This window comes from Somniosus microcephalus, unplaced genomic scaffold (assembly GCF_052327205.1).
Source record: "Somniosus microcephalus isolate GS21.2 unplaced genomic scaffold, FLI_Smic_1.0 unresolved_chr3, whole genome shotgun sequence".
Lineage (NCBI taxonomy): Eukaryota > Metazoa > Chordata > Chondrichthyes > Squaliformes > Somniosidae > Somniosus > Somniosus microcephalus.
In genome coordinates, this window is record NW_028225181.1 from 15950789 (window position 1) to 15977022 (window position 26234).

At 55.9% G+C, this 26234-nt stretch overlaps 1 protein-coding gene across 1 annotated transcript in view; it reads left to right on the forward strand.

Moving 5' to 3' along the window:
• Window positions 1–25942, forward strand: part of LOC147091223 (calsyntenin-3-like) — a 105731-nt gene extending 79789 nt beyond the window's left edge. The window contains exons 5-9 of the mRNA XM_085976486.1: window positions 8433–8582; window positions 14774–14959; window positions 20564–20824; window positions 23254–23366; window positions 25658–25942. Coding sequence (XP_085832612.1) covers window positions 8433–8582; window positions 14774–14959; window positions 20564–20824; window positions 23254–23366; window positions 25658–25942 — 995 coding nt within the window. The remainder of the gene's footprint in view (window positions 1–8432; window positions 8583–14773; window positions 14960–20563; window positions 20825–23253; window positions 23367–25657) is intronic.
• The last annotated feature ends 292 nt before the right edge of the window (window positions 25943–26234 follow it).

Consider the following 26234-nt stretch of genomic DNA (forward strand, 5'->3'; position numbering starts at 1 on the left):
ACTTTGACACGAGGGTCTCGCACTCTGACATGAGGGTCTCGCACTCTGACACGAGGGTCTCCAACTCTGATACGAGGGTCTCACACTCTGACACGAGAGGGAGTCTCACACTCTGACACGAGGGTCTCGCACTCTGACACGAGAGGGGGTCTCACACTGACACGAGGGTCTCGCACTCTGACATGAGAGTCTCACACTCTGACACGAGAGGGAGTCTCACACTCTGACACGAGGGTCTCGCACTCTGACACAAGAGGGGGTCTCACACTCTGACACGAGGGTCTCCCACTCTGACACAAGAGGGTGTCTCACACTCTGACATGAGGGTCTCACACTCTGACACGAGGGTCTCGCACTCTGACACGAGGGTCTCACACTCTGACACGAGAGGGTGTCTCACACTCTGACACGAGGGTCTCACACTCTGACATGAGAGGGGGTCTCACACTCTGACACGAGGGTCTCACACTCTGACACAAGAGGGTGTCTCACACTCTGACACGAGGGTCTCGCACTCTGACACAAGGGTCTCACACTCTGACACGAGGGTCTCACACTCTGACACGAGGGTCTCGCACTCTGACACGAGGGTCTCGCACTCTGACACGAGGGTCTCGCACTCTGACAAGAGGGTCTCGCACTCTGACAAGAGGGTCTCACACTCTGACACGAGAGGGGGTCTCACACTCTGATACGAGGGCCTCGCACTTTGACACGAGTGGGAGTCTCACACTCTGACACGAGGGCCTCGCACTCTGACACAAGAGGGGGTCTCACACTCTGACACGAGGGTCTTGCACTCTGACACGAGAGGGGGGTCTCACACTCTGACACGAGAGGGGGTCTCACACTCTGACACGAGGGTCTCGCACTCTGACACGAGAGGGGGTCTCAAACTGACATGAGGGTCTCGCACTCTGACACGAGAGTCTCACACTCTGACAAGAGGGTCTCACACTCTGACACAAGGGGGGGTCTCACACTCTGACACGAGGGTCTCACACTCTGACACGAGAGGCAGTCTCACACTCTGACATGAGGGTCTCGCACTCTGACACAAGAGGGGTTCTCACACTCTGACACAAGGGTCTCGCACTCTGACACAAGAGGGGGTCTCACACTCTGACACGAGGGTCTCACACTCTGACACGAGAGAGAGTCTCAGACTCTGACACGAGGTTCTCGCACTCTGACACGAGGGGGTCTCACACTCTGACACGAGGGTCTCGCACTCTGACACAAGAGGGGGTCTCACACTCTGACATGAGGGTCTCGCACTCTGACACAAGAGGGGGTCTCACACTCTGACACGAGGGTCTCGCACTCTGACACGAGGGCCTCGCACTCTGACATGAGGGTCTCGCACTCTGACACGAGGGTCTCCCACTCTGACAAGAGGGTCTCGCACTCTGACAAGAGGGTCTCGCACTCTGACACGAGAGGGGGTCTCACACTCTGACACGAGGGTCTCGCACTCTGACACGAGGGTCTCACACTCTGACACGAGGGTCTCGCACTCTGACACGAGAGGGGGTCTCGCACTCTGACATGAGGGTCTCGCACTCTGACACGAGGGCCTCGCACTCTGACACGATGGTCTCGCACTCTGACACGAGGGTCTCGCAGTCTGACACGAGGGTCTCGCAGTCTGACACGAGGGTCTCGCACTCTGACACGAGGGTCTCGCACTCTGACACGAGAGGGAGTCTCGCACTCTGACACGAGAGGGGGTCTCACACCCTGACACGAGAGGGGGTCCCACACTCTGACACGAAGGTCTCACAATCTGACACGAGAGGGAGTCTCACACTCGGACACAAGAGGGAGTCTCACACTCTGACACGAGAGGGGGTCTCACACTCTGACACGAGAGGGGGTCTCACACTCTGACACGAGAGGGGCTCTGACACGAGGGTCTCACACTCTGACATGAGAGGGAGTCTCACACTCTGATACGAGGGTCTCACACTCTGACCCAAGAGGGGGGCTGACACGAGAGGGGGTCTCACACTCTGACACGAGAGGGGGTCTCACACTCTGGCACGAGGGTCTCGCACCCTGACACGAGAGGGGGTCTCACACTCTGACACGAGAGGGGTCTCGCACTCTGACACGAGAGGGCGTCTCACACTCTGACACGAGAGGGAGTCTCACACTCTGACACGAGAGGGGGTCTCGCACTCTGGCACGAGGGGGGGTCTCACACTCTGGCACGAGGGTCTCGCACTCTGACACGAGATGGGGTCTCACACTCTGACATGAGAGGGCGTCTCACATTCTGACACGAGGGTCTCACACCCTGACACGAGAGAGGGTCTCGCACTCTGACACGAGAGGGGATCTTGCACTCTGACATGAGGGTCTCACACTCTGACACGAGAGGGAGTCTCACACTCTGATACGAGGGTCTCGCACTCTGACCCGAGAGGGGGTCTGACACGAGAGGGGGTCTGACACGAGAGGGGGTCTCACACTCTGACACGAGAGGGGATCTCACACTCTGACACGAGAGGGGGTCTCACACTCTGGCACAAGGGGGGTCTCACACTCTGGCACGAGGGTCTCGCACTCTGACACGAGAGGGGGTCTCACACTCTGACATGAGAGGGGGTCTCACACTCTGACACGAGGGTCTCACACTCTGACACGAGAGAGGGTCTCGCACTCTGACACGAGAGGGGGTCTCGCACTGTGACACGAGAGGGGCTCTCGCTCTCTGACACGAGAGGGGTTCTCGCACTCTGACACGAGAGGGGACTCACACTCTGACACGAGAGGGGGTCTCACACTCTGACACGAGAGGGGGCCTCGCACTCTGACACGAGGGTCTCACACTCTGACACGCGAGGGGGTCTCACACTCTGACACGAGAGGGAGTCTCACGCTCTGACACGAGGGTCTCACACTCTGACACGAGAGGGAGTCTCACACTCTGATACGAGGGTCTCGCACTCTGACACGAGAGGGGGTCTGACACGAGAGGGGGTCTCACACTCTGACACGAGAGGGGGTCTCACACTCTGGCACGAGGGTCTTGCACTCTGACATGAGGGTCTCGCACACTGACAGGAGAGGAGGTCTCACACTCTGACATGAGAGTGGGTCTCGCCCTCTGACACGAGGGTCTCACACTGACACGAGAGGGGGGTCTCACACTCTGACATGAGTGTCTCATTTTGACACGAGGGGGGGTCTCACACTCTGACACGAGAGTGGGTCTGACACGAGAGGGGGTCTGACACGAGAGAGGGTCTCGCACTCTGACACGAGAGGGGGTCTCGCACTCTGACACGAGAGGGAGTCTCACACTCTGATACGAGGGTCTCGCACTCTGACACGAGAGGGGGTCTCACACTCTGACACGAGGGTCTCGCACTCTGACACGAGGGTCTCGCACTCTGACACGAGGGTCTCGCACTCTGACACGAGAGGGATTCTCGCACTCTGACACGAGAGGGGGTCTCACACTCTGACACGAGAGGGGGTCTCACACTCTAACACGAAGGTCTCACAATCTGACACGAGAGGGAGTCTCACACTCGGACACAAGAGGGAGTCTCACACTCTGACACAAGAGGGAATCTCACACTCTGACACGAGAGGGAGTCTCACACTCTGACACGAGAGGGGGTCTCACACTCTGACACGAGAGGGGGTCTCACACTCTGACACGAGAGGGGGTCTCACACTCTGACACGAGAGTGGGTCTCACACTCTGACACGAGGGTCTCACACTCTGACATGAGAGGGAGTCTCACACTCTGATACGAGGGTCTCACACTCTGACCCAAGAGGGGGGCTGACACGAGAGGGGGTCTCACACTCTGACACGAGAGGGGGTCTCACACTCTGACACGAGAGGGGATCTCACACTCTGGCACGAGGGTCTCGCACTCTGACACGAGAGGGGGTCTCACACTCTGACACGAGAGGGGGTCTCACACTCTGACATGAGAGGGGTCTCACACTCTGACACGAGAGGGAGTCTAACACTCTGACACGAGAGGGGTCTCACACTCTGACACGAGAGGGGGTCTCACACTCTGACACGAGAGGGAGTCTCACACTCTGACACGAGAGTGGGTCTCGCACTCTGACACGAGAGGGCGTCTCACACTCTGACACGAGAGGGAGTCTCACACTCTGACACGAGAGGGGTCTCACACTCTGACACGAGAGGGAGTCTCACACTCTGACATGAGAGGGGGTCTCACACTCTGACACGAGAGGGGGTCTCACACTTTGACACGAGGGGGGGTCTCACACTCTGGCACGAGGGTCTCGCACTCTGACACGAGGGGGGTCTCACACTCTGACATGAGATGGGGTCTCACACTCTGACACGAGTGTCTCACACTCTGACACGAGAGAGGGTCTCGCACTCTGACACGAGAGGGGGTCTCGCACTCTGACACGAGGGTCTCACACTCTGACACGAGAGGGAGTCTCACACTCTGATACGAGGGTCTCGCACTCTGACCCGAGAGGGGGTCTGACACGAGAGGGGGCCTGACACGAGAGGGGGTCTCACACTCTGACACGAGAGGGGGTCTCACACTCTGACACGAGAGGGGGTCTCACACTCTGACACGAGAGGGGGTCTCACACTCTGGCACAAGGGGGGTCTCACACTCTGGCACGAGGGTCTCGCACTCTGACACGAGTGGGGGTCTCACACTCTGACATGAGAGGGGGCCTCACATTCTGACACGAGGGTCTCACACTCTGACACGAGAGAGGGTCTCGCACTCTGACACGAGAGGGGGTCTCGCACTCTGACACGAGAGGGGACTCACACTGACACGAGAGGGGGTCTCACACTCTGACACGAGAGGGGGTCTCGCACTCTGACACGAGGGTCTCACACTCTGACACGCGAGGGGGTCTCACACTCTGACACGAGAGGGGAGTCTCACACTCTGACATGAGGGTCTCACACTCTGACACGAGAGGGAGTCTCACACTCTGATACGAGGGTCTCGCACTCTGACACGAGAGGGGGTCTGACACGAGAGGGTGTCTCACACTCTGACACTGAGAGGGGGTCTCACACTCTGGCACGAGGGTCTTGCACTCTGACACGAGGGTCTCGCACTCTGACACGAGAGGAGGTCTCACACTCTGACATGAGAGTGGGTCTCGCACTCTGACACGAGGGTCTCACACTGACACGAGAGGGGGGTCTCACACTCTGACATGAGTGTCTCACTCTGACACGAGGGGGGGTCTCACACTCTGACACGCGAGGGGGTCTCACACTCTGACACGAGAGGGAGTCTCACACTCTGACATGAAGGTCTCACACTCTGACACGAGAGGGAGTCTCACACTCTGATACGAGGGTCTCGCACTCTGACACGAGAGGGGGTCTGACACGAGAGGGGGTCTCACACTCTGACACGAGAGGGGGTCTCACACTCTGGCACGAGGTTCTGCACTCTGACACGAGGGTCTCGCACTCTGACACGAGAGGTGGTCTCACACTCTGACATGAGAGTGGGTCTCGCACTCTGACACGAGGGTCTCACACTGACACGAGGGGGGTCTCACACTCTGACATGAGTGTCTCACTCTGACACGAGGGGGGTCTCACACTCTGACACGAGAGTGGGTCTGACACAGAATCACAGAATCACAGAAACCCCACAGTGCAGGTAGAGGCCATTTCGGCCCATCGAGCCTGCACCGACACATATCCCACCCTATCCCTGTAACCCCACGTATTTAATCCCCCTAACACTAAGGGTCAATTTATCATAGCCAATCAACTTAACCGCACATCTTTGGACTGTGGGAGGAAACCGGAGCACCCCGGAGAAAACCCACGCAAACACGGGGAGAATGTACACGAGAGGGGGTCTGACACGAGAGAGGGTCTCGCACTCTGACACGAGAGGGGGTCTCGCACTCTGACACGAGAGGGAGTCTCTCCACTCTGATACGAGGGTCTCGCACTCTGACACGAGAGGGGGTCTCACACTCTGGCACGAGGGTCTTGCACTCTGACACGAGGGTCTCGCACTCTGACACGAGAGGGGTTCTCACACTCTGACACGAGGGGGTCTGGCACTCTGACATGAGGGTCTCACACTGACATGAGAGGGGGGTCTCACACTCTGACATGAGGGTCTCACACTCTGACACGAGAGGGGGTCTCGCACTCTGACATGAGGGTCTCACACTCTGACACGAGAGGGGGTCTCACACTCTGACACGAGGGGGTCTGGCACTCTGACACGAGAGTCTCACACTCTGACACGAGAGGGGGTCTCACACTCTGACACGAGGGGGTCTCGCACTCTGACACGAGGGTCTCACACTGACACGAGAGGGGGGTCTCACACTCTGACATGAGGGTCTCACACTCTGACACGAAAGGAGGTCTCAGACTGACACGAGGGTCTCACACTCTGATACGAGAGAGAGTCTCGCACTCTGACACGAGAGGGTGTCTCACACTCTGACACGAGGGTCTCACACTCTGACACAAGATGGGGTCTCACACTCTGACACGAGAGTGGTCTCACACTCTGACACGAGAGGGGGTCTCACACTCGGACACGAGAGGAGGTCTCACACTCTGACACGAGAGGGGGTCTCACACTCTGACACGAGAGGGGGTCTCACACTCTGACACGAGGGTCTTGCACTCTGACACGAGAGGGGGTCTCACACTCTGACACGAGAGGGGGTCTCACACTCTGACACGAGGGTCTCGCACTCTGACACGAGAGGGGGTCTCACACTGACACGAGGGTCTCGCACTCTGACACGAGAGTCTCACACTCTGACACGAGAGGGAGTCTCACACTCTGACACGAGGCTCTCGCACTCTGACACAAGAGGGGGTCTCACACTCTGACACGAGGGTCTCGCACTCTGACACAAGAGGGTGTCTCACACTCTGACATGAGGGTCTCACACTCTGACACGAGGGTCTCGCACTCTGACACGAGGGTCTCACACTCTGACACGAGAGGCTGTCTCACACTCTGACACGAGGGTCTCACACTCTGACACGAGAGGGGGTCTCACACTCTGACACAAGGGTCTCACACTCTGACACAAGAGGGGGTCTCACACTCCGACACGAGGGTCTCGCACTCTGACACAAGGGTCTCACACTCTGACACGAGGGTCTCACACTCTGACATGAGGGTCTCACACTCTGGCAAGAGGGTCTCGCACTCTGACAAGAGGGTCTCACACTCTGACACGAGAGGAGGTCTCACACTCTGATACGAGGGTCTCGCACTTTGACACGAGTGGGAGTCTCACACTCTGACACGAGGGTCTTGCACTCTGACACGAGAGGAGGGTCTCACACTCTGACACGAGAGGGGGTCTCACACTCTGACACGAGGGTCTCGCACTCTGACACGAGAGGGGGTCTCAAACTGACATGAGGGTCTCGCACTCTGACACGAGAGTCTCACACTCTGACAAGAGGGTCTCACACTCGTGATACAAGGGGGGGTCTCACACTCTGACACGAGGGTCTCACACTCTGACACGAGAGGGAGTCTCACACTCTGACACGAGGGGGTCTCGCACTCTGACACGAGGGTCTCACACTGACACGAGAGGGGGGTCTCACACTCTGACACGAGGGTCTCACACTCTGACACGAGAGGAGGTCTCAGACTGACACGAGGGTCTCACACTCTGACACGAGAGGGAGTCTTGCACTCTGACACGAGAGGGTGCCTCACACTCTGACACGAGGGTCTCACACTCTGACACAAGATGGGGTCTCACACTCTGACACGAGAGTGGTCTCACACTGACACGAGAGGGGGTCTCACACTCGGACACGAGAGGAGGTCTCACACTCTGACACGAGAGGGGGTCTCACACTCTGACATGACAGGGGGTCTCGCACTCTGACAAGAGAGGGGGTCTCACAATCACAGACACGAGGGTCTCACACTCACAGACACGAGGGTCTCACACTCACAGACACGAGGGTCTCACACTCACAGACACGAGGGTCTCACACTCACAGACACGATGGTCTCACACTCACAGACACGATGGTCTCACACTCACAGACACGAGGGTCTCACACTCACAGACACGAGGGGACTCACACTCACAGACACAAGGGTCTCACACTCACAGACACGAGGTTCTCACACTCACAGACACGAGGGTCTCACACTCACAGACACGAGGGTCTCACACTCACAGACACGAGGGTCTCACACTCACAGACACGAGGGTCTCACACTCACAGACACGAGGTTCTCACACTCAAACATGTGATTAACACGCGGGGTCTCACGCAGACACGTGATTAACGGACTCTCACATGCAAACACGTGATTAACACGGGTGGTCCCACATGCAGACATGAATGTGTGATGAATAGGGATATAGGACAACATACCTGAGGAACCCAACACCCAACCCTGGTCTCTCTCCCCAAATAGGAAACATCAGGAACACGGAGAAACTGGACATCAAGAAGGAACGCCTCTACAGCTTCGCAGTAACGGCCTACGATTGTGGCAAGAAGCGAGCCTCAGAGGACGCCCAGGTGGAGGTGGAGGTCAAACCCACCTGTAGGCCTGCCTGGCTGGGTAAGGGGCCCTTCCACTGAGGGTCGCAGACCGGACGCATATACGTGCCTTCATCATCCCACTCCGACTCAATCTTCCTCCTCCCTTTCCAGCTCCTCTCGTACTCCGACACCTCCTGCCCCCCACCCTCCACCACCCCTCCCCTCCTGCCCGACCCCCTCCTGCCCGACCCCCTCCTGCCCGTCCCCCTCCTGCCCGTCCCCTCCTGCCCGTCCCCCCCCCTCCCCCTCCCCCTCCTCCCCGTCCCCCTCCTCCCCGACCCCCTCCTGCCCGTCCCCTTCCTGCCCGACCCCCTCCTGCCCGACCCACTCCTGCCCGACCCACTCCTGCCCGACCCCCTCCTGCCCGACCCCTTCCTGCCCGACCCCCTCCTGCCCGACCCACTCCTGCCCGACCCCCTCCTGCCCAACCCACTCCTGCCCGTCCCCCTCCTCCCCCTCCCCCTCCTGCCCGACCCCCTCCTCCCCGACCCCCTTCACCCCGTCCCCTCCTCCCCGTCCCCCTCCTCCCCGTCCCCCTCCCCGTCCCCCTCCCCCTCCTCCCCCTCCCCCTCCTCCCCATCCCCCTCCCCCTCCCCCTCCTCCCCCTCCTCCCCGTCCCCCTCCCCCTCCCCGTCCCCCTCCTCCCCCTCCCCCTCCTCCCCTCCCCCTCCTCCCCCTACCCCTCCTCCCCGTCCCCCTCCCCGTCCCCCTCCTCCCCTCCCCCTCCTCCCCCTCCCCCTCCTCCCCCTCCCCCTCCTCCCCGTCCCCCTCCCCCTCCTCCCCGTCCCCCCCTCCCAGTCCCCCCCTCCCCGTCCCCCTCCTCCCCGTCCCCCTCCTCCCCCTCCCCTCCCCCTCCTCCCCGTCCCCCTCCTCCTCCTCCCCCTCCCCCTCTCCCCCTCCCCCTCCTCCCCTCCCCCTCCTCCCCCTCCCCCTCCTCCCCGTCCCCCTCCCCCTCCTCCCCCTCCCCCTCCCCCTCCTCCCCTCCACCTCCTCCCCCTCCCCCTCCTCCCCGTCCCCCTCCCCCTCCTCCCACTCCCCCTCCTCCTCTCCCCCTCCTCCCCCTCCCCCTCCTCCCCCTCCCCCTCCTCCCCGTCCCCCTCCTCCCCCTCCCCCTCCTCCCCCTCCTCCTCCCCCTCCTCCTCCCCCTCCCCCTCCTCCTCCCCCTCCCCCTCCTCCCCCTCCCCGTCCCCCTCCTCCCCGTACCCCTCCTCCCCCTCCCCCTCCCCGTCCCCCTCCCCCTCCTCCCCTCCCCCTCCTCCCACTCCTCCCCCTCCCCCTCCTCCCTCTCCCGCTCCCCCTCCTCCCCTCCCCCTCCTCCCCCTCCCCCTCCTCCCCCACCCCCTCCCCCTCCTCCCCCTCCCCGTCCCCCTCCTCCCCCTCCTCCCCCTCCCCCTCCTCCCCCTCCCCCTCCTCCCCGTCCCCCTCCTCCCGGTCCCCCCTCCTCCCCCGTCCCCCCCTCCCCCTCCCCCTCCTCCCGTCCCCCTCCTCCCCCTCCCCCTCCTCCCCGTCCCCCTCCTCCCCCTCCCCCTCCTCCCACTCCCCCTCCTCCCCCTCCCCCTCCTCCTCCTCCTGCCGCCCTGGGAGTGTTTGATGGGACAGTGTAGAGGGAGCTTTACTCTGTATCTAACCCGTGCTGTACCTGCCCTGGGAGTGTTTGATGGGACAGTGTAGAGGGAGCTTTACTCTGTATCTAACCCATGCTGTACCTGCCCTGGGAGTGTTTGATGGGAGAGTGTAGAGGGAGCTTTACTCAGTATCTAACCCGAGCAGTTCCTGCCCTGGGAGTGTTTGATGGGACAGTGTAGAGGGAACTTTACTCTGTATCTAACCCGTGCTGTACCTGCCCTGGGAGTGTTTGATGGGACAGTGTAGAGGGAGCTTTACTCTGTATCTAACCCGTGCTGTACCTGCCCTGGGAGTGTTTGATGGACAGTGTAGAGGGAACTTTACTCTGTATCTAACCCGTGCTGTACCTGCCCTGGGAGTGTTTGATGGGACAGTGTAGAGAGACCTTTACTCTGTATCTAACCCGTGCTGTACCTGCCCTGGGAGTGTTTGATGGGACAGTGTAGAGGGAGCTTTACTCTGTATCTAACCCGTGCTGTACCTGCCCTGGGAGTGTTTGATGAGACAGTGTAGAGGGAGCTTTGCTCTGTATCTAACCCGTGCTATACCTGCCCTGGGAGTGTTTGATGGGACAGTGCAGAGGGAGCTTTACTCAGTATCTAACCCGTGCTGCACCTGCCCTGGGAGTGTTTGATGGGACAGTGTCGAAGGAGCTTTACTCTGTATCTAACCCGTGCTGTACCTGCCCTGGGAGTGTTTGATGGGGACAGTGTAGAGGGAGCTTTGCTCTGTATCTAAGCCATGCTGTACCTGCCCTGGGAGTGTTTGATGGGACAGTGTCGAGGGAGCTTTACTCTGTATCTAACCCGTGCTCTCCTGCCCTGGGAGTGTTTGATGGGACAGTGTAGGGGGAGCTTTACTCTGTATCTAACCCGTGCTGTACCTGCCCTGGGAGTGTTTGATGGGACAGTGTAGAGGGAGATTTACTCTGTATCTAACTCGTGCTGTACCTGCCCTGGGAGTGTTTGATGGGGCAGTGTAGAGGGAGCTTTACTCTGTATCTAACCCGTGCTGTACCTGCCCTGTGAGTGTTTGATGGGACAGTGTAGAGGGAGCTTTACTCTGTATCTAACCCATGCTGTACCTGCCCTGGGAGTGTTTGATGAGACAGTGTAGAGGGAGCTTTACTCTGTATCTAACCCGTGCTGTACCTGCCCTGGGAGTGTTTGATGGGACAGTGTAGAGGGAGCTTTACTCTGTATCTAACCCGTGCTGTACCTGCCCTGGAGTGTTTGATGGGACAGTGTAGAGTGAGCTTTACTCTGTATCTAACCCGTGCTGTACCTGCCCAGGGAGTGTTTGATGGGACAGTGTAGAGGGAGCTTTACTCTGTATCTAACCCATGCTGTACCTGCCCTGGGAATGTTTGATGGGACAGTGTAGAGGGAGCTTTACTCTGTATCTAACCCGTGCTGTACCTGCCCTGGGAGTGTTTGATGAGACAGTGTAGAGGGAGCTTTACTCTGTATCTAACCCGTGCTGTACCTGCCCTGGGAGTGTTTGATGGGACAGTGTAGAGGGAGCTTTACTCTGTATCTAACCTGTGCTGTACCTGCCCTGGGAGTGTTTGATGGGACAGTGTAGAGGGAGCTTTACTCTGTATCTAACCCATGCTGTACCTGCCCTGGGAATGTTTGATGGGACAGTGCAGAGGGAGCTTTACTCTGTATCTAACCCATGCTGTACCTGCCCTGGGAGTGTTTGATGGGACAGTGTAGAGGGAGCTTTACTCTGTATCTAACCCGTGCTGTACCTGCCCTGGGAGTGTTTGATGGGACAGTGTAGAGGGAGCTTTACTCTGTATCTAACCCGCGCTGTACCTGCCCTGGGAGTGTTTGATGGGGATAGTGCAGAGGAGCTTTACTCTGTATCTAACCCGTGCTGTACCTGCCCTGGGAGTGTTTGATGAGACAGTGTAGAGGGAGCTTTACTCTATATCTAACCCATGCTGTACCTGCCCTGGGAGTGTTTGATGGGACAGTGCAGAGGGAGCTTTACTCTGTATCTAACCCATGCTGTACCTGCCCTGGGAGTGTTTGATGGGACAGTGCAGAGGGAGCTTTACTCTGTATCTAACCCATGCTGTAGCTGCCCTGGGAGTGATTGATGGGACAGTGTAGAGGGAGCTTTACTCTGTATCTAACCCGTGCTGTACCTTCCCTGGGAGTGTTTGATGGGACAGTGTAGAGGGAGCTTTACTCTGTATCTAACCCGCGCTGTACCTGCCCTGGGAGTGTTTGATGGGGATAGTGCAGAGGGAGCTTTACTCTGTATCTAACCCGTGCTGTACCTGCCCTGGGAGTGTTTGATGGGACAGTGTAGAGGGAGCTTTACTCTGTATCTAACCCGGGCTGTACCTGCCCTGGGAGTGTTTGATGGGACAGTGTAGAGGGAGCTTTACTCTGTATCTAACCCGTGCTGTACCTGCCCTGGGAGTGTTTGATGGGACAGTGTAGAGGGAGCTTTACTCTGTATCTAACCGCGTGCTGTACCTGCCCTGGGAGTGTTTTATGGGACAGTGTAGAGGGAGCTTTACTCTGTATCTATCCCGTGCTGTACCTGCCCTGGGAGTGTTTGATGGGACAGTGCAGAGGGAGCTTTACTCTGTATCTAACCCGTGCTGTACCTGCCCTGGGAATGTTTGATGGGACAGTGTAGAGGGAGCTTTACTCTGTATCTAACCCGTGCTGTACCTGCCCTGGGAGTGTTTGATGGGACAGTGTAGAGGGAGCTTTACTCTGTATCTAACCGCGTGCTGTACCTGCCCTGGGAGTGTTTTATGGGACAGTGTAGAGGGAGCTTTACTCTGTATCTAACCCGGGCTGTACCTGCCCCGGGAGTGTTTGATGGGACAGTGTAGAGGGAGCTTTACTCTGTATCTGTCCCGTGCTGTACCTGCCCTGGGAATGTTTGATGGGACAGTGCAGAGGGAGCTTTACTCTGTATCTTACCCGTGCTGTACCTGCCCTGGGAGTGTTTGATGGGACAGTGCAGAGGGAGCTTTACTCTGTATCTAACCCGTGCTGTACCTGCCCTGGGAGTGTTTGATGGGACAGTGTAGAGGGAGCTTTACTCTGTATCTAACCCGTGCTGTACCTGCCCTGGGAGTGTTTGATGGGTCAGTGGAGAGGGAGCTTTACTCTGTATTTAACCTGTGCTCTACCTGCCCTGGGAGTGTTTGACGGGACAGTGTAGAGGGAGCTTTACTCTGCATCTAACCCTGTGCTGTACCTGCCCTGGGACTGTTTGATGGGACAGTGTCGAGGGAGCTTTACTCTGTACCTAACCCGTGCTGTACCTGCCCTGGGAGTGTTTGATGGGGCAGTGTAGAGGGAGCTTTACTCTGTATCTAACCCGTGCTGTATCTGCCCAGGGAGTGTTTGATGAGACAGTGTAGAGGGAGCTTTAGTCTGCATCTAACCCGTGCTGTACCTGCCCCGGGAGTGTTTGATGAGAGAGTGTTGAGGGAGCTTTACTCTGTATCTAACCCGTGCTGTACCTGCCCTGGCAGTGTTTGATGGGACAGTGTAGAGTGAGCTTTACTCTGTATCTAACCCGTGCTGTACCTGCCCTGGGAGTGTTTGACCGGGCAGTGTCGAGGGAGCTTTACTCTGTATCTAACCCGTGCTGTACCTGCCCTGGGAGTGTTTGATGGGACAGTGTAGAGGGAGCTTTACTCTGCATCTAACCCTGTGCTGTACCTGCCCTGGGACTGTTTGATGGGACAGTGTCGAGGGAGCTTTACTCTGTACCTAACCCGTGCTGTACCTGCCCTGGGAGTGTTTGATGGGGCAGTGTAGAGGGAGCTTTACTCTGTATCTAACCCGTGCTGTACCTGCCCTGGGAGTGTTTGATGGGACAGTGTAGAGGGAGCTTTACTCTGTATCTAACCCGTGCTGTACCTGCCCTGGGAGTGTTTGATGGGACAGTGTAGAGGGAGCTTTACTCTGTATCTAACCCGTGCTGTACCTGCCCTGGGAGTGTTTGATGGGACAGTGTAGAGGGAGCTTTGCTCTGTATCTAACCCGTGCTGTACCTGCCCTGGGAGTGTATGATGGGACAGTGTAGAGGGAGCTTTACTCTGTATCTAACCCGTGCTGTCCCTGCCCTGGGAGTGTTTGATGGGACAGTGTAGAGGGAGCTTTGCTCTGTATCTAACCCGTGCTGTACCTGCCCTGGGAGTGTTTGATGGGACAGTGTAGAGGGAGCTTTACTCTGTATCTAACCCGTGCTGTACCTGCCCTGGGAGTGTTTGATGGGACAGTGTAGAGGGAGCTTTGCTCTGTATCTAACACGTGCTGTACCTGCCCTGGGAGTGTATGATGGGACAGTGTAGAGGGAGCTTTACTCTGTATCTAACCCGTGCTGTCCCTGCCCTGGGAGTGTTTGATGGGACAGTGTAGAGGGAGCTTTGCTCTGTATCTAACCCGTGCTGTACCTGCCCTGGGAGTGTTTGATGGGACAGTGCAGAGGGAGCTTTACTCTGTATCTAACCCGTGCTGTACCTGCCCTGGGAGTGTTTGATGGGACAGTGTAGAGGGAGCGTTACTCTGTATTTAACTGTGCTGTTTCTCCCTCTTGCAGGTTGGAATAAGCGGATTGAGTATGTTCCCGGGACGGGATCCCGACCTCTCTTCCCACACATCCACCTGGAGACCTGCGATGAAGCCGTCTGGAACATACAGGCCAGCGTGGAGCTTCAGACCAATCACGTTGCCAAGGGCTGTGACCGAGACAACTACTCCGAGAAGACTCTCCGAAAGCTGTGCGGTGAGTAATTCCCCCCTTCCCCTCCAACACAGAGCAGGAAAGGCCCAGGCCCCATTCCTGGCCTGTGTTGAGTTAGCCTGATCTCACACCCGGTGTGGGACTGAGCCCCACACACACACACACACACACAGAGCAGGAAAGGCCCAGGCTCCATCCCCGGCCTGTGCTGAGTTAGCCTGATCTGACACCCGGTGTGGGACTTGTTGTGTATGTACCTTTAAGAGAATAACTGGTCTCAGACTGCAGTACCGGCAGTGACCACCCCTGTATAAAAGGCGCTAGTGAGCCTCTGTGTTTTTAGTTTCACTATTGACTTCCACCTTTAAAGACTTATTTTGTTCACTCCTGCTGTCCGTGTCTCAATTATTCACGGACGTAACACTGGCGACGAGTAAGAAACGAACTTACCTGCAACCCGGCAGCACCTCAGACGGCGTTATCGAAGGTCGAAGCCAGAAGAAAGAAAGAAAGAAATAAATAAATAAATAAAATCCAAAGAAACTCGAGAAACGGGCGTCGACCGTGGGCAACCGCCCTCCAAATCGTCGGATTGAAAACTTGCAGGAGAGACTGTCCAGAGCCAGGCTGGGTTCCTCGGTCTGTGGTTTCCCAGCTAATCGGGCTGGTGGCAGGTAGTGCACTGATCCTTCCTGGGCTGCGGCGGGCTAGAGCTCGATCGGGTGGCTTTTCAACGTTCCCGGGCAGCGAGTCGGGAAGCAAAGAAAGAGAGAGAGGGTGGAGCACACAGGGCGCGGACGGTGCTTCGAAGCCGGGCAGCGTTCGGACCTAAGAAGAGGGAGGGAAGTGTCCCAGAGGGTCCGCTCCACGACGGGAAAATAATAAAAGAAAAAGAATCAATATTTAACGCGCAAGAAACCGTGGAAAGCAGCACTAACAACAGCGGGGAAGAAGGCAAAGCGCGGGAGGCGCCATTTTGTTAAATCGGGGAAGAAGGCAAAGCGCGGGAGGCGCCATTTTAGATTTGCAAGATGCCGAAGACTGGCTGTATCACTGCTTTTGATAATACATTAGAAGACTGGACCACGTATGTGGAAAGAGTCGAGGTATATTTCGAGGCAAACGAAATAGCGGAGGGGAAAAAGGCATCGCTATTGCTAAACTTAATGGGCGCTAGAACGTACGGCCTATTGCGGGACCTGATTACTCCAGCCAAACTGAAGGCGAAGAGTTTTAATGAAATTGTTGCTGTCCTACAGGAACACTTAAACCCTGCACCGCTGTTGATAGCAGAAAGATTTAAATTCCACAGGAGAACTCAGCACAAAGATGAGAGCAATGCTGAGTATCTTATGGAACTACGCAAGCTATCAAAGCACTGCCAGTTCGGAGCAGGACTGGCAGATACCCTACGGGACAAATTTGTCTGTGGACTCCTGAGTGAAGGAACACAGAAGAAGTTACTCTCAGAAAAACAGCTGCCGCTAGATAAGGCTTTCAGCGTGGCAGTATCGTACGAAGCAGCAGCCAGGGGAGCTGCAGAAATTCAACAAAAACCACAGGAATACGGCACCCACGAAATGACACGGGGATTTGCAAAATGTTATCGCTGCGGCAGAACTAACCATGACCAGAAGGACTGCTGGTCCAAAGACAAAATATGCAGACAATGCGGGAAGATTGGACACATTGCACGAGTTTGCAGGTCTGGGAAGAAGACCAGCGACAACAAAAAGGCTACTAAGGAACCGTACAAGAAAGTACAAAAGATGACGGACAGTAGTTCCGAAGACCAGATGAGCGATAGTGAATCCGGAAACAGGAGACTAAGCTTCACAATGTAATCGCAAAAGAGGATCACCGAACCATTTGGGTCACCCTCATGATAGCAGGGTCCCAAGTTAAAATGGAATTGGATACAGGATCAGCGCTAACCGTCATGAATCGACGAGACTACGAGCGGCCATTTTCACACATACCCTTGAGAGAGACATCCATCGTCTTGACGACGTATACGGGGCAAAAGGTATACTCCAGAGGAAAAATAAGGGTGCCTGTCGAATACAATGGCAAGAAAATACAGAAATTGTATCTCTACATACTGCCAAATGGTGGACCACCGTTATTGGGACGGGAATGGATCAGGAAGATAAACTTAGATTGGCATTCCATTCATGCAATGACGGTGGACGGTAAAAAAGATGAGGACGTCACTCCTGGTCGATTGTCAACAATCTTTGCTAACGCCAAAGAGGTATTTCAACAAGAACTGGGCACGCTTAAAGGCGTAACCGCCTCGATAAAAATAGAAGAGAATGCAGTTCCCAAGTTTTTCAAAGCGAGACCGGTACCATATGCAATTCGCCCAGCCGTCGAGGCAGAGCTGGAGAATCTGGAGAAGGCGGGCGTGTTGTCTAAGGTCGACTGGAGCGAGTGGGCGACACCCATCGTTCCTGTGATGAAGAAAACGTTAAGCAATAAGTCCGGAGAGCCAAGGAAGATTCGCATCTGTGGGGATTTCAAGGTGACGGTGAACCCAGTCCTTCACACAGTACAATATCCTCTTCCAAGGATAGAAGACATCTTCGCCTCACTGTCTGGAGGGAAGCGTTTTACAAAAATTGACCTAGCACAAGCATATTTGCAGATGGAGGTTGAAGAGTCCTCTAGGAAGTATCTCACGATAAACACTCACAAAGGTCTTTACCAGTATCATCGATTGGTATTCGGAGTAGCATCGGCTCCGGCGATATGGCAAAGAGCGATGGAACAAGTCCTGCAAGGGATTCCGGGGACTCAGTGTTACTTGGACGACATCCTTGCAACAGGTGAAGATGACAGTGAACACCTTGCCAACCTAGAGCAGGTGCTCACTAGACTAAGAGAACATGGGCTGCGAGCCAACCGCCCCAAGTGCGAATTTTTTAAGAAACAGATATCGTATTGTGGCCACGTGATTGATGAAGAGGGGTTACATAAGTCCCCTGACAAAATTGAAGCGGTTGTTAAGGCCCCAGCGCCTGAAAATGTGTCGCAACTGAGGTCATTCCTCGGGTTGGTGAATTACTATCATAAGTTTTTGCCGAATTTGTCGACAATTCTGCACCCACTGAACGCCCTGCTACGGACGGGGGTAGCATGGAAATGGAGCGATGATTGTAAACGTGCTTTTCAGAAGAGTAAGGACTTAATCACTTCAAGGGAAGTATTGGCTCACTACAACCCAGCACTGCCAATCAGGCTGGCGTGTGATGCGTCTCCCTACGGCATTGGGGCAGTACTGTCACATAAATTCCTTGATGGTTTAGAGAGGCCGATAGCTTTTGCGTCACGGCCGTTAACTTCTGCCAAGCGTAACTACGCCCAGATTGACAGAGAGGCCCTCAGCCTAGTGTGGGGGGTGAAGAAGTTCGATCACTACCTGCATGGTCAAAAATTTACTCTATTAACCGATCATCAACCTCTTGTCTCCATTTTCAACCCTCAGAAGGGCGTACCGATAATGACAGCACAACGGCTGCAGAGATGGTCCCTTTTCCTAGGGGCACACCAATATGACATCGAGTACAAAGGAAGTAAACAGCATGGGAATGCTGATGGATTGTCGTGCCTACCATAGCCGACGGTGGAAGAAGAACTGGCAGTGGATCCAGTGGAGTTATTCCACTCGACTATAGTCGAATGTCTCCCTGTGACGAATGCAAACATAGAAAAGGAAACACGAAATGACCCGACACTCTCCTGGGTCTATGATTTAACGGTGAAGGGATGGCCAGCACATGGCGAACCACAGCTGCCAGCATTCTCGCCGAGCAGAGAACAGCTGTCAGTGTGCAGAGGAACCTTGATGTGTGGATCCAGAGTAGTAATTCCACCTAAGTTGACGGATAGAGTGCTCAATGAGCTTCATGAGGGTCATCTGGGTGGGGTAAAAATGAAGAACTTAGCCAGAGCGTTTGTGTGGTGGCCGGGAATCGATAGAGAAATCGAAGAGATGACCAAGAGCTGTACAGGATGCCAGAAGGTCCAAAATGCCCCACCACAAGCTCCTCTGCATCCATGGGAGTGGCCCTCATCTCCATGGCAAAGGGTGCACATTGATTTTGCTGGTCCCTTCATGGACTCGATGTTTTTAATTGCGGTGGATGCACATTCAAAGTGGCCAGAGGTAATAAAAATGTCCTCAACCACCACGGAAAAAACGATCACAGTTTTACGAACCATATTCGCCAGGAATGGGCTGCCTGAACAGATTTGCTCTGACAATGGACCACAGTTTGTGTCTGAAGAGTTCCGGAGGTTCTTAAAGAACAATGGTGTTAAGCATTACACATCTGCCCCATATCATCCAGCCACTAATGGATTGGCCGAGAGGTTCGTCCAAACATTCAAGAAGGCTATCAAGGCAATGTGTAATGAAGATACACCCCTACAACACAAGGTGGACAACTTCTTGTTTGCCTACCGGAATGCGACACATGCGGTTACCAACCAAACTCCAGCCATGATGTTCTTCAATCGAAGACTACGATGCCGCTTGGATTTGGTTAAGCCAAACATCCGAAGAGATGTGGAGAACAGGCAGTTTCAGAATATGAATGAAAGGCCGACCAGGAGTTTTAAGATAGGTCAACCAGTTTTGGCCCGGGACTACCGCACTGAGAAATGGCAGCCAGGAACGATTTGTACACGACCTCTCATGTATACCGTGGACGTTGGGGAGAGCATTGTAAGACGCCATGCTGACCAGATTCCAGAGTCACTGGGAAACGTCAACTCCACACCACGATCTGATACACCTGGTAATGAAATCGACGTTCCAATTGCAGCTACCGCAGAATCGGTGATATTGGAAGCAGACGAACCAAACAACGACATTGATCCCGACTCAACATTGCCAGAAGAACCTGATACCCCAAAGAGGCGTTATCCAGACAGAATCAGGAAGCCTCCTCAAAGACTGAACTTATAATTGCTTAACTTCAACCAATGTATCTAGCAACTGTAATTGTGATTGTAATTAGTTATCATTTAGTTGTTAAATGAATGTTATGTACTGTTTATCTAAAAGGGGAGGAATTGTGTATGTACCTTTAAGGGAATAACTGGTATCAGACTGCAGTACCGGCAGTGACCACCCCTGTATAAAAGGCGCTAGTGAGCCTCTGTTGTTTCAGTTTCACTGTTGACTTCCATCAGTAAAGACTTATTTTGTTCACTCCTGCTGTCCGTGTCTCAATTATTCACGGACGTAACAGGACTGAGCCCCACACACACACAGAACAGGAAAGGCCCAGGCCCCATCCCCGGCCTGTGCTGAGTTAGCCTGATCTCACACCCGGTGTGGGACTGAACCCCACACACACAGAGCAGGAAAGACCCAGGCTCCATTCCCGGCCTGTGCTGAGTTAGCCTGATCTCACACCCGGTGTGGGTACTGAGCCCCACACACACCCAGAGCAGGAAAGGCCCAGGCCCCATTCCCGGCCTGTGCTGAGTTAGCCTGATCTCACACCCGGTATGGGACTGAGCCCCACACACACACAGAGCAGGAAAGACCCAGGCTCCATTCCCGGCCTGTGCTGAGTTAGCTGAAGCCACTTCTAATCTCCCTCTCCCTCTCTCTCTCACTCCCTCTCTCTTCAGGTGCCATTCCCGGTGAGGTTGACCTCCTCCCGGCCCCCAGCGCCGTCTCGAACTGGACCAGCGGCCTGTCCACCTATTACAGCCAGGACACGAGCCAGATCTACTGGTTCAACGGGTCTCAGTCCGTCGGCATTCCCGACACCGTCCTGCGGGCGGGCCTCAGCGACCACTTCACGCTCTCCTTCTGGCTCAGGCACGGCGACATCAGCGTGAAGGCCCACAAGGAGGAAGAGGCCGTGGTGTGCAACACCATGCGCGCAGGTGAGCAAGGCACGCGGGATTCACAACACTGACCTTTCACCCCTCGGGGGTTAGTGGCCAAGTTCAGCCCCAGACAGAAGGGGGCTGGGGGAAGGACAGCTCCTCTCTCTTATGGGTGGGGCATTGGGTCCATCGGCTCGCTGAATCTAAACCTGTATAAAACACTGCTTAGGCCCCAGCTGGAGTATTGTGAGCAATTCTGGGCACCACACTTCAGGAAAGATGTCAAGATCTGGGAGAGGGTGCAGAAGATTGACCAGAATGGTACCAGGGGATGAGGGACTTCAGTTATGTGGAGAGACTGGAGAAGCTGGGGTTGTTCTCCTTAGAGCAGAGAAGGTTAAGGGGAGATTGACCAGAATGGTACCAGGGGATGAGGGACTTCAGTTATGTGGAGAGACTGGAGAAGCTGGGGTTGTTCTCCTTAGAGCAGAGAAGGTTAAGGGGAGATTGACCAGAATGGTACCAGGGGATGAGGGACTTCAGTGATGTGGAGAGACTGGAGAAGCTGGGGTTGTTCTCCTTAGAGCAGAGAAGGTTAAGGGGAGATTGACCAGAATGGTACCAGGGATGAGGGACTTCAGTTATGTGGAGAGACTGGAGAAGCTGGGATTGTTCTCCTTAGAGCAGAGAAGGTTAAGGGGAGATTGACCAGAATGGTACCGGGGATGAGGGACTTCAGTTATGTGGAGAGACTGGAGAAGCTGGGATTGTTCTCCTTAGAGCAGAGAAGGTTAAGGGGAGGTTGACCAGAATGGTACCAGGGGATGAGGGACTTCAGTGATGTGGAGAGACTGGAGAAGCTGGGATTGTTCTCCTTAGAGCAGAGAAGGTTAAGGGGAGATTTAATAGAGGCGTTCCAAATCATGAAGGGTTTGGATAGATTAGAAAGGGAGAAAGTTTGCAGTGGCAGGAGGGTTGGCCATCAGAGGACACAGATTGAAGATGATTGACAGAAGAATGGGAAGCGACATGAGGGATACGTTTTTTTTTTACGCAGCGAATTGTTGCGATCTGGAATGCGCTGCCTGAAAGGGCGGTGGAAGCAGATTCAATAGTAACTTTCAACAGGGCAATTGGATAAATACTTCAAGGAAAAAAATTACAGGGCTATGGAGAATGAGCAGGGGACAGTGGGACTCATTGAATCGCTGGTTCAAAGAGCCGGCACAGGCACGATGGGCTGAACGGCCTCCTTCTGTGCTGTGTGGGTCTATGATTTTATGATACAGCACAGAAGGAGGCCATTTGGCCCATTGTGCCGGTGCCGGCTTTTCGAAAGAACGGTCCAATTTAGTCCCACACCCCAGCGTTCTCCCCGTAACCCTGCTCGTGGGTTCTCTTCAAGTACATGTCCAATAGAGAACTGGTTGGCAGACAGGAAGCAAAGAGTTGGAATAAACGGGTCTTATTCCGAGTGGGAGGCAGTGACTAGTGGGGTACCGCAGGGATCGGTCCTAGGACCCCAGCTATTCACAATATATATTAATGATCTCGACAAGGGAACTAGATGTAATATCTCCAAGTTTGCAGACGACACAAAGCTGGGTGGGCTTGTGTACTGTGAGGAGGAAGCCGAGAAACTCCAGGATGATTTGGACAGGTTGGGTGATTGGGCAGATGCATGGCAGATGCAATATAACGTGGATAAATGTGAGGTTATCCACTTTGGTGTCAAAAACAGGAAGGTAGATTATTATCTGAATGGCAATAGATTGGGAGAAGGGGAAGTGCAGCGAGACCTGGGTGTCCTTGTGCACCAGTCGCTGAAGGTAAGCATGCAGGTGAATCAGTGTCGGGGCATTGGGTGAGGCTAGAATTGTGAGTTGGCGGTGGGGGGGTGGTGGGGGCGGAGGAGGGAAGCAGCCAGTGTTGCTGCTCCCAATCACCGTCCCGCAGGCTCCCACTGGCTGCGCAGCTCTGGAGTGGGCGGGGCTAGGCTCGGCCGTGTTGCCTGCCGCAGTCGGATAGCCTTCTCGCTGTCACAAAGACGGGCAGTGACTGAGATCTGCTATCCAGGCAAGACTCAGCACGGTAAGGAGGAGGTGGAGGGGACAGATTGGGACACGATCGCTGAAAGATTCAAGGACTCATCAATTTTCCCTTCCCTCCCCCGCCCCCCGTCCGCTCTTCCTCTGTCTCTCTTCCTCCCCCACTCTCCTTCCAATCTCTTCACCTTCCCTTCTCCCTCTCTCTCTCTCTGTCTCTCGCTGTCTCTCTCTCTTTCTCTCTCCCTCTCTCTCTCTGTCTCTTGCTGTCTCTCTCTCCCTCCCTCTCTCTCTCTGTCTCTCTCCCTCTGTTTCTCTCTCTTTCTGTCTCTCTCTCCCTCGCTCTCTCTCTCTCTCTCTCTCCCTCTGTCTCTCTCTCTTTCTGTCTCTCTCTCTCCCTCCCTCGCTCTCTCTCTCCGTCTCTCCCTCTCCCTCTCTCAGATGCGGGCTTTGCTCACTACGCTCTGACCCTCCACGGATGTCGCGCCATCTTCCTGTATTGGCCGCAGGTGGAGAACGCTCGCCCCGTCAAGTTCCTATGGAAACTCGAGCAGGTACGTGACTGGGCCTCAAGTGTTGGCGGGTATCGTGTGTGGGAGAGGAGGGGGGTAGAGGGTCCGAATCGAGCCGGGGCTCGGTCTGAGGCTTCGGCCTGTGTCGCCAACGAGCGGGAGGACTCGACCTCTGATCTTTGCCGCACACAAAATGGCTGCTGTGGTTGCCTGGAAACCAACAGTGACGTCACTTCGCTTCAGCAGCATTTGATTGGCCTTCCGGAGACCCTGGGGCAGCGGGACGCTAAAACCGTCTCCCCCAACGGAGTGGCTCGTGCTCGCGCAAAGCCTGCCCGAGTAGGCCAAGGATCCCCCGCAGGCCGAGGATCCCCCCCTCTCTCTCTCTTGAACCTCCAGATGGTTTGTTCGATAGGAATGGGGGTGGAAAACGAAAATGAAGCTTGGGTTGGGAAGAGTTCAGCTGTTCTGACACAGGAACAGGAGGAGGCCCATTCAGCCCCCCAAGCCTGTTACACGTGAACAGGAGGAGGCCCATTCAGTCACTCGAGCCTGTTACACAGGAACAGGAGGAGGCCCATTCAGCCCCTCGAGCCTGTTACACAGGAACAGGAGGAGGCCCATTCAGCCCCTCGAGCCTGTTACACAGGAACAGGAGGAGGCCCATTCAGCCCCTCGAGCCTTTTACACAGAAACAGGAGAAGGCCCATTCAGCCCCTCGAGCCTGTTACACAGGAACAGGAGGAGGCCCATTCAGCCCCTCGAGCCTGTTACACAGGAACAGGAGGAGGCCCATTCAACCCCTCGAGCCTGTAACACAGGAACAGCAGGAGGCCCATTCAGCCCCTCGACCCTGTTACACAGGAACAGGAGGAGGCCCATTCAGCCCCTCGAGCCTGTTGCCCAGGAACAGGAGGAGGCCCATTCAGCCCCCCGAGCCTGTTACACAGGAACAGGAGGAGGCCCATTCAGCCCCTCGAGGCTGTTACGCAGGAACAGGAGGAGGCCCATTCAGCCCCTCGAGCCTGTTACACAGGGACAGGAGTGGGCCCATTCAGCCCCTCGAGCCTGTTACACAGGAACAGGAGGAGGCCCATTCAGCCCCCCGAGCCTGTTACACAGGAACAGGAGGAGGCCCATTCAGCCCCTCGAGCCTGTTACACAGGAACAGCAGGAGGCCCATTCAGCCCCTCGAGCCTGTTACACAGGAACAGGAGGAGGCCCATTCAGCCCCTCGAGCCTGTTACACAGGAACAGGAGTAGGCCCATTCAGCCCCTCGAGCCTGTTACACAGGAGCAGGAGGAGGCCATTCAGCCCCTCGAGCCTGTTACACAGGAACAGGAGGAGGCCCATTCAGCCCCCCGAGCCTCTTACACAGGAACAGGAGGAGGCCCATTCAGTCCCCCGAGCCTGTTACACAGGAACTGGAGGAGGCCCATTCAGTCCCCCGAGCCTGTTACACAGGAACAGGAGTTGGCCCATTCAGCCCCTCGAGCCTGTTACACAGGAACAGGAGGAGGCCCATTCAGCCCCTCGAGCCTGTTACACAGGAACAGGAGTTGGCCCATTTAGTCCCCCGAGCCTGTTACACAGGAACAGGAGTTGGCCCATTCAGTCCCCCGAGCCTGTTACACAGGAACAGGAGGAGGCCCATTCAGCCCCTCGAGCATGTTACATAGGAACAGGAGGAGGCCTATTCAGCCCCTCGAGCCTGATACACAGGAACAGGAGGAGGCCCATTCAGCCCCCCGAGCCTGTTACACAGGAACAGGAGGAGGCCCATTCAGCCCCTCGAGCCTGTTACACAGGAACAGGAGGAGGCCCATTCAGCCCCTCGAGCCTGTTACACAGGAACAGGAGGAGGCCCATTCAGCCCCTCGAGACTGTTACACAGGAACAGGAGTAGGCCCATTCAGCCCCTCGAGCCTGTTACACAGGAACAGGAGGAGGCCCATTCAGCCCCTCGAGACTGTTACACAGGAACAGGAGTAGGCCCATTCAGCCCCTCGAGCCTGTTACACAGGAACAGGAGGAGGCCCATTCAGTCCCCCGAGCCTGTTACACAGGAACTGGAGGAGGCCCATTCAGTCCCCCGAGCCTGTTACACAGGAACAGGAGGAGGCCCATTCAGTCCTCTCGAACCTGTTACCCAGGAACAGGAGGAGCCCATTCAGTGAGAAGGAACGATCCATCCCTTGTTGTAGGCCTGTTTGTGGTTGTAAGCCCGATGTTCGGTGTAGTCTCTGCCCTCGTTGTAGGCCCGGACGCTGACGGAATGAGTTTCCAGACGATTGATTTTCTCTCCACCGTCTCCTCCTTTGACTCCCCGCAGGTTTGCGATGATGAGTGGCACCATTACGCCCTGAACCTCCAGTTCCCAACTGTCACCCTCTACGTCGATGGGGTGACCTACGACCCCGCCCTCATCCACGACAGCGGCCTACTCCGCCCACCGAAACCTGAAGCTCGCCTGATCATCGCGGCCTGTTGGCAAGGTAACTGCTCGCATCCCACCCCTGACCTCCCAGGCAGTGAGCTTGTAGGCGGGGGCCTGATTGAAGTAGACTGCACACCACCCCCGTCGCATATTCCAAATGGGTCGGCCTCACTTAAATAAAGGGAGTGGGCTCTGTCGTCATAGGAACAGGAGGCGGCCCATTCAGCCCCTCGAGCCTGTTACCCAGGAACAGGAGGAGGCCCATTCAGCCCCTCGAGCCTGTTACACAGGAACAGGAGGAGGCCCATTCAGCCCCTCGAGCTTGTTACACAGGAACAGGAGGAGGCCCATTCAGCCCCTCGAGCCTGTTACACAGGAACAGGAGGAGGCCCATTCAGCCCCTCGAGCCTGTTACACAGGAACAGGAGGAGGCCCATTCAGCCCCCCGAGCCTGTTACACAGGAACAGGAGG